The sequence below is a fragment of the Phyllobates terribilis genome, unplaced genomic scaffold (genome assembly GCF_046119375.1).
Source record: "Phyllobates terribilis strain yellow unplaced genomic scaffold, ASM4611937v1 Scaffold_1__5_contigs__length_1240528914, whole genome shotgun sequence".
NCBI lineage: Eukaryota > Metazoa > Chordata > Amphibia > Anura > Dendrobatidae > Phyllobates > Phyllobates terribilis.
Window position 1 is genome coordinate 473,436,878 of NW_027362761.1, and position 15,748 is coordinate 473,452,625.

General features: G+C 40.7%; 1 protein-coding gene across 5 annotated transcripts in view; it reads right to left on the reverse strand.

The window, feature by feature from the left end:
• Positions 1 to 15,748, reverse strand: part of XRCC4 (X-ray repair cross complementing 4) — a 401,059-nt gene that overhangs the window by 293,980 nt on the left and 91,331 nt on the right. For all 5 annotated transcript variants that reach the window (XM_073679117.1, XM_073679126.1, XM_073679107.1 and 2 more), the window contains exon 2: positions 3,222 to 3,366. In XM_073679117.1, coding sequence (XP_073535218.1) covers positions 3,222 to 3,360 — 139 coding nt within the window. In that variant the 5' untranslated portion in view covers positions 3,361 to 3,366. The remainder of the gene's footprint in view (positions 1 to 3,221; positions 3,367 to 15,748) is intronic.

Sequence of the window (15,748 nt, forward strand, 5' to 3'; positions counted from 1 at the left end):
ACTGTATATAATCTCAATAGCATCAGAATTTCATTCTTCGCCTTGGGGGACATTTTTTTCTTACTTAAAGGGAATCTGTCACCAGGTTATCGCCACCTAATCTGATAGCAGCATAATGTAGAGACAGAGACCCTGACTCCAGTGATGTGACAATTACTGGGCTGCTTGTTGTAATTTTTATAAAATCACCATTTTATCAGCAGGAGGACATCACTAGAGGATTAGTAAACCTGCTGCCAGGCAGTCCAACCACAACCTCACCACTGATTGGCTGCTTTCTGCCTATGCACAGAGTATAAAGAAAGCTGCCAATCAGTGGTGAGGGCGGAGTTATAAAGAGCTCAGCCTTCAGAGAACTGCTAGATCTGCAGAAGAAAGCAGACATTTTATCAAAACAGCAGCAAATAGCCCAATAAGTGATACACAGCTGGAATCAGAGTCTGTGCCCCTACATCATGCTGCTCTCAGATGGGTTAGCAAAATCCTGTTGATAGATTCCCTTTATATGTATGCATATTTGGCTAAAAATCATATTTGTTAAGGGGCTTTGATAAAAACGTTACACTGTTTGCCTTATATAGACTATGTGTTGCTGGCTATGAAATGGGAAAACCGAGAATTCTTCAATAAAGACATTCTGATGACTAATGGGAGTTTGTAACTCTTTTATCCGTCTTTTCCTGAGCTCCTTACAGCTGTTTTATAACCACAGACCACATCAAAGTTGATTGTGCTGGGAAACAAAGAGCCTGTAAAAGCAAAATAGTGCAAGTGTTTGAATGAAGCTGAATGAGGTTTAGCAACAAATATATGCATTTAAGTAAAAAAAATATATATTCCTAAAGGAGACAAGTCTTATAATAATAATAAACAACATCCTTAATCCTAATGAGGGTTTTAGATTATAGGTAAAATATCTACCATGATTCCGATTTAAAAACGTCCATTAATGATCTCCCCTTCCCTTAGACCTAAAAACTCTCACTATCTCACATCTATACGTCTCCTATTGGCTAACCCTCACCATGTGAATTTAAAGGATGTAATAAGAGGATTTTTGATATCTTGTATTTCATGTAACAATTAAGGACACGCTTTTCTTAAATATCTTTTCTAGCATTGAAATGTGTGTTTTAATATGAAGGACTAAAGATCACTGTTTTAACCAATGAGATTGTTTGTGTTGGATTTATTCCTTTTTACAATTATTGAAGACACTTTCCAAGCAAATGACCCAGCAAGGTTATCTCCAATGCCGGCCCAATGAGCTGACCCTCCTTTTCCTCTATGTTTGTTCAAAATTTGATCTTTATTACCATGGGAAAAACTCCACTTGCTGAACATTTAGTTTATGTTCACATGCAGCTTTTTTATGAAAATAAGAAGCAGCTTTTTATAGTATCAACAGAAATCTCATGCACACGCTTGTCTTTATTTTCCTGACTGAATTTGAGAACCACAACGTTTTTGAAATATGCAGCTTGTCAATTCTTTCAGAATTTTTCAGCCATAGAAAAATGCAGTAAACAGGTTTAGCAGTGCCTTTTGTAAAAAAAAAATAACTTTATTAAACATGTACTGTAGACAAATCACACATTTAATCCACATCAAGAAAAAGCTGCAAAAAAACCTGAGTGTGAACATAGCTCAACCGCCATTTCTGGTTGAAAGAAACTTGGTTTAGGTTTGAGTAAATACTAAAGCAAACTACAGCAGTACAGTACACAGCCTTATCTCATAGTCTATTGTAAGGTTTCAGCTGTCGGGTAACCGCTTGGATATGGACCGGCACAGGGTTTTTATATCAGAACAACATAAAATTTATTGTCCATCATAAACTTTACAGCTACAAAAAGCTTTTCTCTAGTACAAATGATTAACATAAACAGTCCTTTCTTCAGGCACAATGAAACAAAGTAAGTGTAGCAGCCTCACTAGTCTCTGGATTCCAGGCTGTAGCAGCTCAAGCAGTTTAAAAGCGTTTACCAAGCAAACACACCTCTGTTCAGTTCCAGCACAACTCCACTCTGCTGTGCTAACCCAGCTGCATGTTATTATGCCTGTAAGCCCTTGGTTGGATCATGGGAACGACCTTTCACAACCATCCTCTTTTGGTTGCTCCTAAATCCTGAACCCAAACTCCAGTCATATTAAAACTCTCTCAATCTAGTTTTACTGGTACAGACTTTATATTTCCAAGGCCAACCACCTCGGTGACAGCAGGGGACAATGATGAGAGTAGTATTCTGCTTCCAATGTCTACAAAAACTGTAAAAATAAGAATAAGATAAAAAAAAATCATTATACTCACCTGGCTTGAGGAGACTGCACAAGCTGAGAAGCAGAGGAGAATGACTCACTGCAGCGAGCGGGCCCCTGAACGGCGCTGAGCTGAGTGAGTGACAGGACACTCCTCAGTGAGCTCAGCGCAGGTCAGGGGCCCACTCGCTGCAGCGCATCTTTCTCCTCTGCTCCTTAGCATGTGCGGTCGCCTCAAGCCAGGTGAGTATAATGATTTTTATTTATTTTATTCTTATTTTTACAGGTTTTGCAGATATCGGGAGCAAAATACTTCTCTCAACATTGTCCCTTGCTCGCGATGATTGCAGCACAAGCAGGGGACAATGATGAGAGCTGCCTACAGCACTCGGTGCCTGAGAACAGCAAGAACACTGATTCCCAGGCGCCAGTATGTGTGATCCTGATGCGGCACACAGTTGCCACACATATCATACACAGTTTCATACGAAACATATCTCCGGTACTGTTTTTTCCAGTACTGGAAATATTAGGGTGGGGGAAACATGCCTTACTGTTGGGGGAAAACAGGATTGGGGAAACAGACCTTACTGATGTTCTCTGCTCCAGAAGTCAAATGTCCGAAACAAAAGTGTACATTAATGCTATCCTGACTTTTGGCACGAGGAGGTGATTTATGAGTGGTCGCACACCAACTGAATGGTACACCAGTAAGTCCCATATGGTCGGATGTGCAAGAATTTTGCTGCTGCCTGTGTTTGGTGGCGTCCTAATGTGGCAGATTTTCTGGGGATTTCCAGTGAAAATTCAGGACTAAAAAACTTCATTAAAGTAAAGTACAATATATGTGAGTGGGGTTTCAGTATCTGTGAATCATGGAGAATGATGTAAAAAATGTTGTAAGAAAGATATGGAAAGTCTTCACACAAGAGAACTGCTTTACAACATTGTTCTGAATTTACCTTCACCGATCCATGCGTCACGTCCATCACAGAGCGTGACATTAAATCCACCGTCTAATTCTCTCTCCCATCCAATCTGGAGAAAGTACGTAGCTTCTGGTTTCGATGCAATTGTAATTTTCCTCACTTTTCTCTCCATGTTGAACTATAAACATAAAATAAGTACATGTAAAAGATATATAGAATGAAGTTACAGGAGCTACTGGGAAAAGGACAAAAGAAGGTCACCCCCCTGGGTATTTGTCAGACCTAATACAACCAGATGTGATTAATGAGCCCCTGTGAGGAGTATCCTGTTACACTTTCATCTGTATGGGAAGGCATGCTAGAAGTTGAAAAAACACTAAATTAATAGCAGTCAAAATAATAGATCACATAAAAAAAACTTTCACTCCTTACAACCAAACCAAATTCATTAGTTTCATTTCCGTAGTCACCCATCGTCCCATCTTAGTCTTCTGGACTCCTGGGAATATGTCTAGGACGGGAGTGGGAGACTATGATTATGTAAAGATTAGTGCACAGGTTGCCATAAGGAGGACCTGTCGGTTGTACTAGCAGTCCTGTATGTGAGCAGTGCAGAACAACCCCCTGGAACTATTCTCCCACAAAAATATATTTTATTCTGCTAAGATCTTGCTCTGCAGATTACTAGCCATGGTTAACATTACAGATTACACTTAATGTATACAGTTCTTTTAACCTTAAAGGTAACATGTGATTAGATTCATGCTGCCTCAATCACAAGCACCAGGAATCAGAGCCTGGCTGCCCGACTGAAGCCAAGTATGTCTTTTTCTGAAATGCTGTCCGGATCCATAGGTAGAGACGTGAATAGTCCAAGACAGGTCCCCGAACTGCTCCAGTTGATTGACAGGTCTCTCCCTATGTACACACATTGAAAAGACTTGTCAATCAATTGGAGTGGGAAGAGGGGAAGCCGACTGGGGGCATTGCTGGACTACTCCGGTCTCTCCTTACTGTCCTGGCTTTTCAAAATCAGCGGTTTAACGAAAGACATACCGTCCCTTGATGCAATTGTGCAACCAGCAACTGATTCATGTTGCCCAACTTTTCTTTTTAAATTGTCGAAGATAAAGGTGCCCATACACATAAGACTAAAGTATATGGGGACACCGGCTGACTGATCATTGGGAGAGACGTTGATCGTGCATATCCAATTTTGGACTGTCACATTTTTCTCTCGGAGATAACCCACCGGCTGAAGTGTCAGTCGGCAGCGTTCTCATAAAGAACACAGGGGAGCTCGGCAGAACGAGCGATCCTGTGTATGGGAGAGTCAGCGGAGATGGGTGTCAACCGAACGATCGTCAGAAGCATCATTCAGCCGACAGCTATCTAATGTTTATGGCCACCTTCAATCGTTCACGCCAATTGACATATTTCATCTTATCAGAAGCAAAGACAATGCAACAGATCACAGCACAGATCTATGAATTGCTGTCTTAACTTAGGGCTTATGACAATCTTCACAGACTAACCATAAACCACAAGTTGTTCATAAAGAGTCTAGTATAAAGGTCCCCTTCAATGTAAAAATTTCTGTCCAATTTCTATACAATCAGACTTACATCAATGTAAACTGATCTGTGCAAGTAACTAGTTGATAAAAGTTTTCAATATAGAACAACGGATTGTTGGGCAGTCAATAAACATCTGCTGATGGATGGATGGATGGATAATAGATAGATCATTTTCAGACTATCGCATACACTACATTTCACCACAGTAGTAGTCTCGAGCTGTTAAAATATCAGTTCATTTCTTGAAAATGAAGATTCTGGGATAAACAGACCATCGTTGTCTAACTTTCCTATAATGAGAGATCCTTTTTGTTTTCTTTTAAAGGGGTTGTACAGTATTTTATAACCAGCAGTCAAGCGTATCTGTAATTGTCTAAGCCGGCATCTCGCTGACGATCACGTGATTCAATGTGTTTCTACAATTTTTTCCTCTATTCTATGTAACCCTCTTCAGGGCTCAGGATTCTTACACATCATCACCACGCTCCCTCAGGACAAGGATCTGTGAAGAGTTGGTGACAATCCAGTGAATTCAGAGGTCGGAAGAGAGGCAAATTGGAAGGAAAGTCACTGGAAGAAACCATTATATCACATGTCCGGCAGCAAGATGCTGGCTTAGAAGCATGCACTATAATGACTATTACAAATATGCTGGTCTACAGCTGTTAGGACTGATGGTGGTAGGTTATAAAGTAGTGGACAACCCCTTTAAGTTGGAATAACATATTATGTAAAGGCAAAACAAAGAAAAGCTTAATTAACCAGTGAGCATAAGACAAGTCTAACCTACTCCAATTTCCAAAACTTACACCTAGTGTCTGAGCTTGTTTTTGCAGAAATCGGAATTTGTCAAAATACCATCTCCAACTCAATATAAAAGAACTAAATATTATTCATTTTGAATAACTACATTTACATTCACTGGTAATTAGAAAGATTTAGAAATTGTGTTCTATTAATCTTAGGCTCCTATTTACCATTTTACCAAGTAAATGTGTTACTACAAATGATCTATGGGCCATTTATGAAGTAGTCCGAGTAGGAGTGTGGAAAATCAGAGCAGCCATAAGTTTAGCTTTCCGACTCCACAGATCTGGGTGCTGTAGTTTTCTTTTTCATTGGTAGAACAGATCCACAGAGCCTTGTGTCAAATGCAACACAATTCTTTCCACAGCTCAACTTTCTCAAGCACTCTACATGATAGTCTATGTTACACTAGTCATCCATAATGATCATTAATCCCGGTTACAGGACTGGCAGGACTTGTATTCTTCTTATCCATGCAGTGTTCTCATTGGAAAGGAAAATCCTTCTTCCTTCTGAAGCCCAATAGCCCAAGAAGAGGAAAATTACATCGTCGATTTTGCTCAAAGGTACAAAATTGTGTCCACAAGATGATCAGAGATGGTCATTTTATACACTTTAAAAACGTGTAGGCTAATCACAGACTTGACACAGAGCTATAGGGGTACTTAAAAGCTGGAACCCTCCATATTGTCGGCTACAGAAGACTTTTTCGTCAAGTTTACAAACACATCTTGTTTTGCATCTTGCAATTTGACCCTTAAGTGTTTTCAAGCGACAGAGAACTGATGGGAACATTTCTACTTCTCGGTATTGAATATCACACAAATAAACAAAGGGCAGACGAAGAGGCTCCAACACTACTGGTAGAGATCATCTACTTTCTAAATTATGTTTATTTTACCTAAAGAACTTTATTTTTTTATCCAAGAAAAAGTTGTCACCTTTAAGATTTTGCATTTTAATTTTGATAATTTCTAAATATTCAAAGCTGCAATACTTTAAGGTAGTTTTATAACTTATTTTCTACTTTTACATCTTGAATTTGTTAAAAGGGGTTTCTTTAGCTGAAAAGAAAAGTCTGTGTGACTGCAGATTGTCCAGTCGAGACAGTGTGCAATGCTCACACTGTCACGACTCCCACGTATTTGCAGGGTTGGTGGACAGTCACATTGAGTCATTTGCATACTTACGGTCACATGACAACTAGAGTCTCAGCCGCTTCTCTAAATGTTTCATTGAGAGCGCCATGTGCCCGCAAATAAGAAAATAGCATACGCGTGGTCATGTGGCAGCCCATTCGTGCTGCAAATACACGCAAGTCCTGACAGTGTGCGCACTGAGTGAGCTTTTCAGCCTGGAAAACCCCTTCAATATTGTGATCGCTTTCTTCACCCAGACATCTGTGCCAATTACTACAGCATAATAACAGAGCAGACAGAAAATACTGTCCTATAGATGTAGATGATAGTCATATTCGATTTCCAGGAAATGGCTAAATAAATGTAACTAGTTTTGCTGGAGAAACTTAGTAAACTTTCGAGTAGCTCGATAAAAATGTAAATAGGGACCTGGCTAACAAGAGCATTTTAAGGTACTAAAGCTTTGTTAACAATCAATGACAATTCTTTCAACTGTTATTGTACTTGTCATAAATTACTAAGGTCATACAACAGAGCCAACGACCAGTCAGTCAACCAGAGGAAGGTGGAAGTAGATGGGGAGTACAGAGGGAGGCTGAGGAGCTTGCAGTGCATCGTCACACCCCAATGCACTTCTGGAATCATTTGTATCTTCAAAAGGTGATTTCTCACAACAGAAGCTGCACTTTGGGGGGACCGGTATAGACTGTCGTATATTTCAAAAAAGCTACACAGACATATAAATTGTGTGAGGGGGGTAAAAGATGCAGAAAGTTTCCCTTTGAAGTGGATTTGTCACCAGATTTCACAACACAAACTGAATATATTATTAGCTAGACCTCTTACACCAGATGATGCTGATGTACTTACTGTAAAAATCAAAGTCAGAATGGATATATAATTTGGATAATAAAATGAGCACTTCATGAACCCAGTTAAAGAGCTCATAAGTCCAAGTATATTCAATATCGGCTGAATATAAGCATATATTCTATGGATGGCTATCCGCAACCTTTTATACTCCTTATAGCGTATAGGAGTAAGCAATAGAACCATAATAAAAAAAACAACAACTTTTATTTAATCTACATCGTAACTCACAAACTTTGAAAATAAGCCAGGAATTGGCAGAAGGAATTAGAATGGGCTTGATTGGCAAGTCTCTCCCTATACACAAACAGAAAAGCCTAGGCAGAGCCGCCCCCTTGACTCTATTCTCTGTGCCTGGATCATTCCTAAGCTGTTTGGCGCAATGCTGCAGCATTTTGTATCTGTCTTAGTCATTAGAATTGGGTAGAAACATACCTGTGAACCACGTTTACATCCGGTCGTTTATCACTAGATGTGATGTTACTGTCCCCAATCACCTCCCAATATGAAAGTGAGCGGATGAGGAATAACGGTTTTAGCATCATACATGATTTTGATAGCTGCATAGTCATTAAACTCTATGAGATTCATCTGCAAATAAATTCTTACAGCTAGAATAAAAAGATATCCTTGTCTTCCGTTCTGGAGATAAGATACATCTCTTGTATTCACACCTATCAAACATTGATGGTATATTGTGTGGTTATGCCATTAATTTGTAAGATGACAATACACCATTAAAAAACATTAGCGAAACTGCTACAAATAAAGACCCAACCCGTATTCCCTACTTAAATACTTGTGAAAAAGGCTTTGTTATATGACCATAAGTGGACTACCCTTCTTGTATGTGTAACTTGATTGCTTTGCTGGGGAGAAAGAAAGAAATCTATCAGTTAACTCCTAAATAACAAGCACAGATAGTACTGCTTTACTTTTAATGAATCTACAATGAAATAAGACATTGGCTCCACATGTATATGTAATGTCATTCTTAAGATGCCCATACACCTTAGCTGCCTATGAGGCAAATGCTTGTTTTCTCGCCTGGTATCTCATCAGACCTGCCATACACTTCAACATTTGGTTTGGTCATGTGTATATGTTTTCTTAATGAGGAGAGCAGAGTAAGTAGCTGCAAGACATCTCTAGTAGCAGCTTATCTCCAGGGAGGAAAAAAAAGGAATCGGCATCTGAATTTAAACTACTTCATTATTTGACAGGGGAGAGTTGGGAGGCCACCATTAATAGCCGGCAATTCCCACTGTAATCAGTGGACTCAAAAGCCTTTAAGGAGGACCTTTCACAAACTGGCCACATCATGGTATAGTGGCTGCAGAGCAGAGGTCTTTTTTAGTTTTTGAATTTCTCCTCTGCGTTGCGGCGATATTAAATTGCAAAGTTTAAGTTATCATTTATAAATCCATGGGGGCGTTACTAGAGATTTGTCTCTGGGGTGTGTACTTTTTCTCCTGCATGACATTGACCAATTATAAGCAACATGCATCATGCAGTGGAAAAAAGGAACACACCCCAGAAAGTCAGAAGAACATGCTTTCTGATGTTATGACAGACAGCACCTGATCTCTGCAGCTACTGTGTTGTATTAGATAAAAGAAACGCAAAGCGCAATAGGGTCTTATCCAAGAAAATTAGTGATGATGAAAAAAGCTTAACCTCACCTGAAAAGGCTGTGTGCGAAACAACCATTAATGAGGCGCAAATGTCAGCTGCTGCAATATCCACGAATGTTTTCAGAGAAATACGGGGGTAGGGTGGATTTTGATACGTGCTGCTGATTTTGAATACAATCCAAGAGATCTCAGGAAAAAGTGGTTTAATGTCAACACATGTCAGAGTCCATCTGACTCCTTCCTCAGGACAACCACATGTGACTATGTGTGATTACAAACACCTCTTGTAGCTTTCACCTCCCTGCAGTCAGTGTGGGGGGGATGGGTACAACAGATTACTTGAGAAGAGCAATTGGTGAAGATGATGAAGCTTACAACATGGACAGCACCAATCCTGAGGAACGTCAACCACTGTTAAGAACGTCAACCATCTGATAGATATAGCACCATGCTCTGGACTCTGCTATAAATGGAATCCACAAAAGTATATGTGAGCTAAGACTTACTAATATCTCCGGGCACATCATGTTTGTGCTCCCAAGAAGTCTAAAGATGTCCGAATGTATAGTCCACAATTATACAAATGTATCCCAAACAGTTGTATTCAAATGGTCATACTCCCAATGTAAAAAAAAATAACATGCCACCTTTTTTAAAAGGACGCATCTGTATTAAAAAGTGCAACTGATATAAATTGCAGACGTCTATGGACAAATCGGAAAACTTCCTTGTAATTATTTTATCCTAAAAATGCCACGTAATATATATTATTTGAAACAATGAGTGCTGTAACCAAAAAGCTTTGAGGGAAAAAAATCTGAAGAAAAAATGCCAATATATTTTCACTCTATAATCATAAAGAAGATCTACAAAAAATATCTATATGTATGACACACGGAGAGATTTCTCCTGTGACAGGACGGTATTTTTTCCTTTTTTATTTCAGAAATTGCTAAAAAAAAAAGGCTACTCTTAGCTCACGGCCAATTGAACTTACTGAGCTATTTCCACTGATCAAAGGTAGGGTTAAAGGATTTCTAGATTATCCATAGAGATCAGTAGTATGATATGTTTTTGAAGAGAAGAATCAGGTGTCAGGTGTATGGCAGCGACATTGACAGCAGCCCTACAGAGGAAAAGGAGGAAGAGCGATTCAGGAGATACGGAAAAGCCCTTAAATGTGAAACACATGGGCTCAATGAGCGTTTGATGCTCAGTACTAACAAATGAAAGTGTTGTTAATGGGAGGAATTTCAGGTAAAATCTCTTGTTCTTTTATTTCATATAATGACAGCCCCTGACAAGGTGTTTGCACAATGTCTCTATTTAATAGACAACTGTTATAAAAACACATAAAAAGGTTTGGCAATCCCATGTACAGTACATTTAAAGGTGTAGTAAAGGCAAACATTCTGTGTATTCTCTAACAGTATGATCTCACAAGAAACTATGGGCGAGAGGAACTTGATGGAACCGAAAAATGATGCCAACTTGGAGACATTCAATGCTTTCTTTTTGGTGCCTCACATAAGATCATCACATAGGATGTGATGATGTCTCAGCCACACTGATGATTAGAGTCCATACTAAATTAAAAATACACTTTACTTTACATTCTATTTGTTTCTTAAAGGGAATATGTCACCTGGTTTTTGCCACCAAAGAAAGCAGCATAATGTAGGGTCAGAGTCCCTGATTCCAGTGATGTATCACTTAAGCCATCTAAGCATATTAGATAATTGTTGGCCGAACAAAGTTGGCCAGTGCCCCAATGCATATTAGTATCTACCGAACTTGTCAACATCAGCGGGTTTGGCCGACATTAGTCTAATGCATGGGTGTCCGAACTGTTGGCGTCTTTGGGCCACATTGGAAGAAGAGTTGTCTTGGGCCACGCAATGAGTGTTGGTGAGGTGACCATGCTGTCATCAAAGGTCCTTCTTCTCTTGAAAACTGTACTGATTATACAGAACTGGCATTTTCAGGGCAGTTTTTTTTTTTTTTTTTTTAAGACAGGCGGTCCAGCTACCGTATCAACTACCCCTCCACACCTGACGCTGTGCAGGGGTTCGCAAGGTGCCCTTTTAGGGACGGGGGCCATTACAAATTAATCAGTTTTCGCCCATTCCCACCACAGGCCTGGCCTGTGCCCAGAAGGTATGATGTCACTACCAAGAGGGTGAGGAGGTCTGTTTGCTGTTTATGGCATGACCTGAAATGGTGGCTTTGCCTTTATTTTGTCCTGGCGACCTCCAGGTCCCTCACAGCCTATGGATCCTCTCTCCTGACTCCTGTCTCTTTCAGGTAACTTCGACTCCACTTTCTCCTACTTGGCGTCTTTCATTCATTTTCAGTGGGTCTTCTTTATCCATGCTTTATGCTAGACTTCCTCCTTATTGCCCACCCCCTGTTCTCTGCGCATGGTCTGAAAGATGGGAATAATCATCTGTTTCTTCCATATCTCCATTCCATGCAGTATAGGAGCTCCCGCTAGCTCCCCTGATTCCTCCTACTGTGGCTGGCCCACCAGAATTTCATTTGGGCCAGCGATTTGGAGGAAGTACTAGTCGCAGAGGAAGAGGAGTTATTTAGGCCACCACACCATACTCAGCTCTGTAAGTAAATCAGTGTGTGCATGCCTGCACAGTGTTCAGCTTGAGAATGCTACTGAGCAGCACAGCTTTAAATAAAATAAACTTCATTGCAACCTATGGAATTAATAAGTTTTGGGGTGATGGACCTATCATGCGGGACACTGGCCTCCAATCAAAGTGTCTAACGATGCTATTGCTCAGCCCTCTATGATGCACAGCAGAAAGCCGATCATAAAGGAATTAGTGAGGTGTTGTGGGGGTGTAGATGTGCCCTTACAGGGGTTGTCCGGTCCAAACTGATAAGTCTTGCAGTCACTCTGTGACGTACTGTGAGCAGCAGGGATTTGCTGGTTTCAGACTCTAGAACGGAGGGTACGTAGGAGTTATACATACTTCTGGCCAGTGGGCACAGCCTCGCTCCATACACTTGTATCGAGCAAAGGTTGCGGGCCGTCTAGTGACTTGGCTGTCTAGTGGGCGTGGCAGACTAGAGGGCATGGTCTCCTTTCATACAAGTGTATGGGAGCAAGGCTGCACCCACTGGCAGAGAGTATGTATAACTTACACATACCCTCTGCACTGGGGGGATTCATAAGTCTGCAGTCACACAGAGTGACTGCAGATATATCAGTTTGGACCGGACAACCCCTTTAATAATAAAATAAGAACACTTACCTGACTTCTAAATAACATTAAAATCCTAATGTTGCAATGATAGGTTGAAATATGATTTGTAATCGCTGCCTCTCCAAGTCACCATAAGCACATGTAATGTCTGTTTGTGTCAGTTTTACAAATAGTGAGGGAGTATTTATTCTACATGACATTGGGTCTCTGCCCCTACATCATGCTGCTCTCAGATGTGATAGTAAAAACCTGGTGACAGATTCCCTTTTAACCTGGTCTAACATTAAAGAGGTATTCATGAATGACTGAAATGGGAATAACTGGGTCTATGCGGCCTTCGAGACAACGGAAACAGATGAGCGGGCTGCTACATAGAAGCCACAGTTCATATATAGAGAGAGAGAGGCGAGAAAAGAAAGAAGAAAGAAGATAAAAGAGAGTGGAGAAAGAAAGAGGGGAGAAAAAGAGAGGGGAGAAAAAGAGAGGGGAGAAAAAGAGAGGGGAGAAAAAGAGAGGGGAGAAAAAGAGAGGGGAGAAAAAGAGAGGGGAGAAAAAGAGTGGGGAGAAAAAGAGAGGGAGGAAAAAGAGAGGGGAGAAAAAGAGAAGGGAGAAAAAGAGAGGGGAGAAAAAGAGGAGGGGGAAAGAGAGGGGGAAGAGAGGGGAGAGAAAAGAGAAGAGAGAAAAAAGAAGAGAAAAGAGAAGAGAGAGAGGAGAGAAAAGAGAAGAAAAAAGGGAAGATAAAGAGAGAGGAGAGAATGGGTGGTTTAAAGGGGGGAGATAAGAGAGGGGGAAAAAAAGAAAAGAAAAAAGAAAGTGGAGAAGAGAGATAAAAAGAGAGGACAAAAGAGAGTGGATAAAATAGAAGAGAAGAGACAGGGGAGAAAAAAGAGGGGAGAAAAGAGAAGAGAGAAAAGAAAGAGAGGAGAGTGGAGAAATAAGCAAAAACGATTTTCATTACCCTGGAATGCAGTTTGGTGCTTTGTGGCAGCTGAACTAGCGCAGTGGGAACTACCTCGGCCGGTAATTGAATGCCAGCATCCTGGGCGCCTCCTGAGATCGCTAGAACACATCACCATCATGACATTATGTGAGGCCTAGGCACAGGGACCTAGTAATTGCAAGAGGTGCTATGGATGCACCGACTCCAACTCAAACTCCACGACTCCGACTCCCTCATACATGGCTCATGTTTAAGTGATGAATTTACTTTAGCACAGATTCATCTCAGCTAAAAGTCTAGACCCTTACAGTCATGGCCAAAAGTATTGAGAATGAGACAAATAGTAATTTTTCCAAAGTTTACTGCTTCATTTTTTGTAATGTCAATTTGCATATACTCCTGAATGTCAAAGAGTGATCAGCTTAACAGCAATTACTGTACTTGCAAAGTCAATATTTGCCCAGAAAATGAACTTTAACCCCCAAAACACATTTCAACATCGTTGCAGTCCTGCCTTAAAAGGAGCAGCTAACATCGTTTTAGTGATTGATCCATTAACACAGGTGTGGGTGTTGATGAGGACAGGGCTGGCGATCAATCAGTCACGATTAAGTAAGAATGACATCACTGGACACTTTAAAAGGAGGCTGGTTCTTGGTATCATTGTTTCTCTTCAGTTAACCATAGTTATCTCTAAAGAAACACGTGCAGCCATCATTGCACTGCACAAAAATGGCCTAATAGGGAAGAGTATCGCAGCTACAAAGATTGCACCTCAGTCAACAATCTATCGCATCATCAAGAACTTCAAGGAGAGAGCTTCCATTGTTGTCAAAAAGGCTCCAGGGCGCCCAAGAAAGACCAGCAAACGCCATGACCGTATCTTAAAACTGTTTCAGCTGCGGGATCGGACTACCAGCAGTGCCAAGCTTGCTCAGGAATGGCAGAAGGCTGGTGTGAGTGCTTCTGCACGCACTGTGAGGCGGAGACTCTTTGAGCAAGGGCTGGTTTCAAGGAGGGCAGCAAAGAAGCCACTTCTCTCCAGAAAAAATATCAGGGACCGACTGATATTCTGCAAAAGGTACAGGGAGTGGACTGCTGAGGACTGGGGCAAAGTCATTTTCTCTGATGAATCCCCTTTTCGATTGTTTGGGACATCTGGAAAACAGCTTATTCGGAGAAGAAGAGGTGAGCGCTACCACCAGTCTTGTCTCATGCCAACTGTAAAGCATCCTGAAACCATTCATGTGTGGGGTTGCTTCTCAGCCAAGGGAATCGGCTCACTCACAGTCTTGCCTTAAAAACACAGCCATGAATAAAGAATGGTACCAGAATGTCCTCCAAGAGCAACTTCTCCCAACCGTCCAAGAGCAGTTTGGCGCCCAACAATGCCTTTTCCAGCATGATGGAGCACCTTGCCATAAAGCAAAGGTGATAACTAAATGGCTCATGGAACAAAACATAGAGATTTTGGGTCCATGGCCTGGAAACTCTCCAGATCTTAATCCCATTGAGAACTTGTGGTCAATCATCAAGAGACGGGTGGACAAACAAAAACCAACAAATTCTGGCAAAATGCAAGCATTGATTATGCAAGAATGGACTGCTATCAGTCAGGATTTGGTCCAAAAGTTGATTGAGAGCATGCCAGGGAGAATTACAGAGGTCTTGAAGAAGAAGGGGCAACACTGCAAATATTGACTTGCTGCATTAACTCATTCTAACTGTCAATATAACCTATTGGTACTCATAATATGATTGCAATTATATTTCTCTATGTGATATAAACATCAGACAAACACTAATAAAAACCAGAGACCAGCAGATCATGTGAAAATATCATTTGGTGTCATTCTCAAAACTTTTGGCCATGACTGTAGATCAGGAACAGAACAGACAATTATAGGACATTTCATAACTTTCTCAAATTCCTATGAAAAAATATTCCCCAGAAACTGCATTGAACTACTGTACCCAATTTATAATATATTGTCGGAGTCGGAGTCAGAGTCTGTCCATTTTATACCGACTCCGAGACTCTGACTCCACAGCCCTGCTAATATACCATATATATCTCAGATTACTGAAGTCTTCACCATTGTGGAGAGCGAGGATGCATGTTTTAATTTTTTTTTTTTTTTTCTTTCTTTTTTCAGAAAAGGCAGTCTCTTAATTAGAAAATCACTAATAGGGGTGAGTAACTGTGAGTCAAAAGAGCAAATTCTAGGACAGTTTACTGCACACAAAAACAGAGAAAAGCTTTTACATATAAACAGTCAGTAAACAGTGTCTCCTAGATACTAGGGTCACATACGACCCCTACAGGGTGACCCATTGCCTCTTATTGGATTTATGCATCTCAGAAAACACAA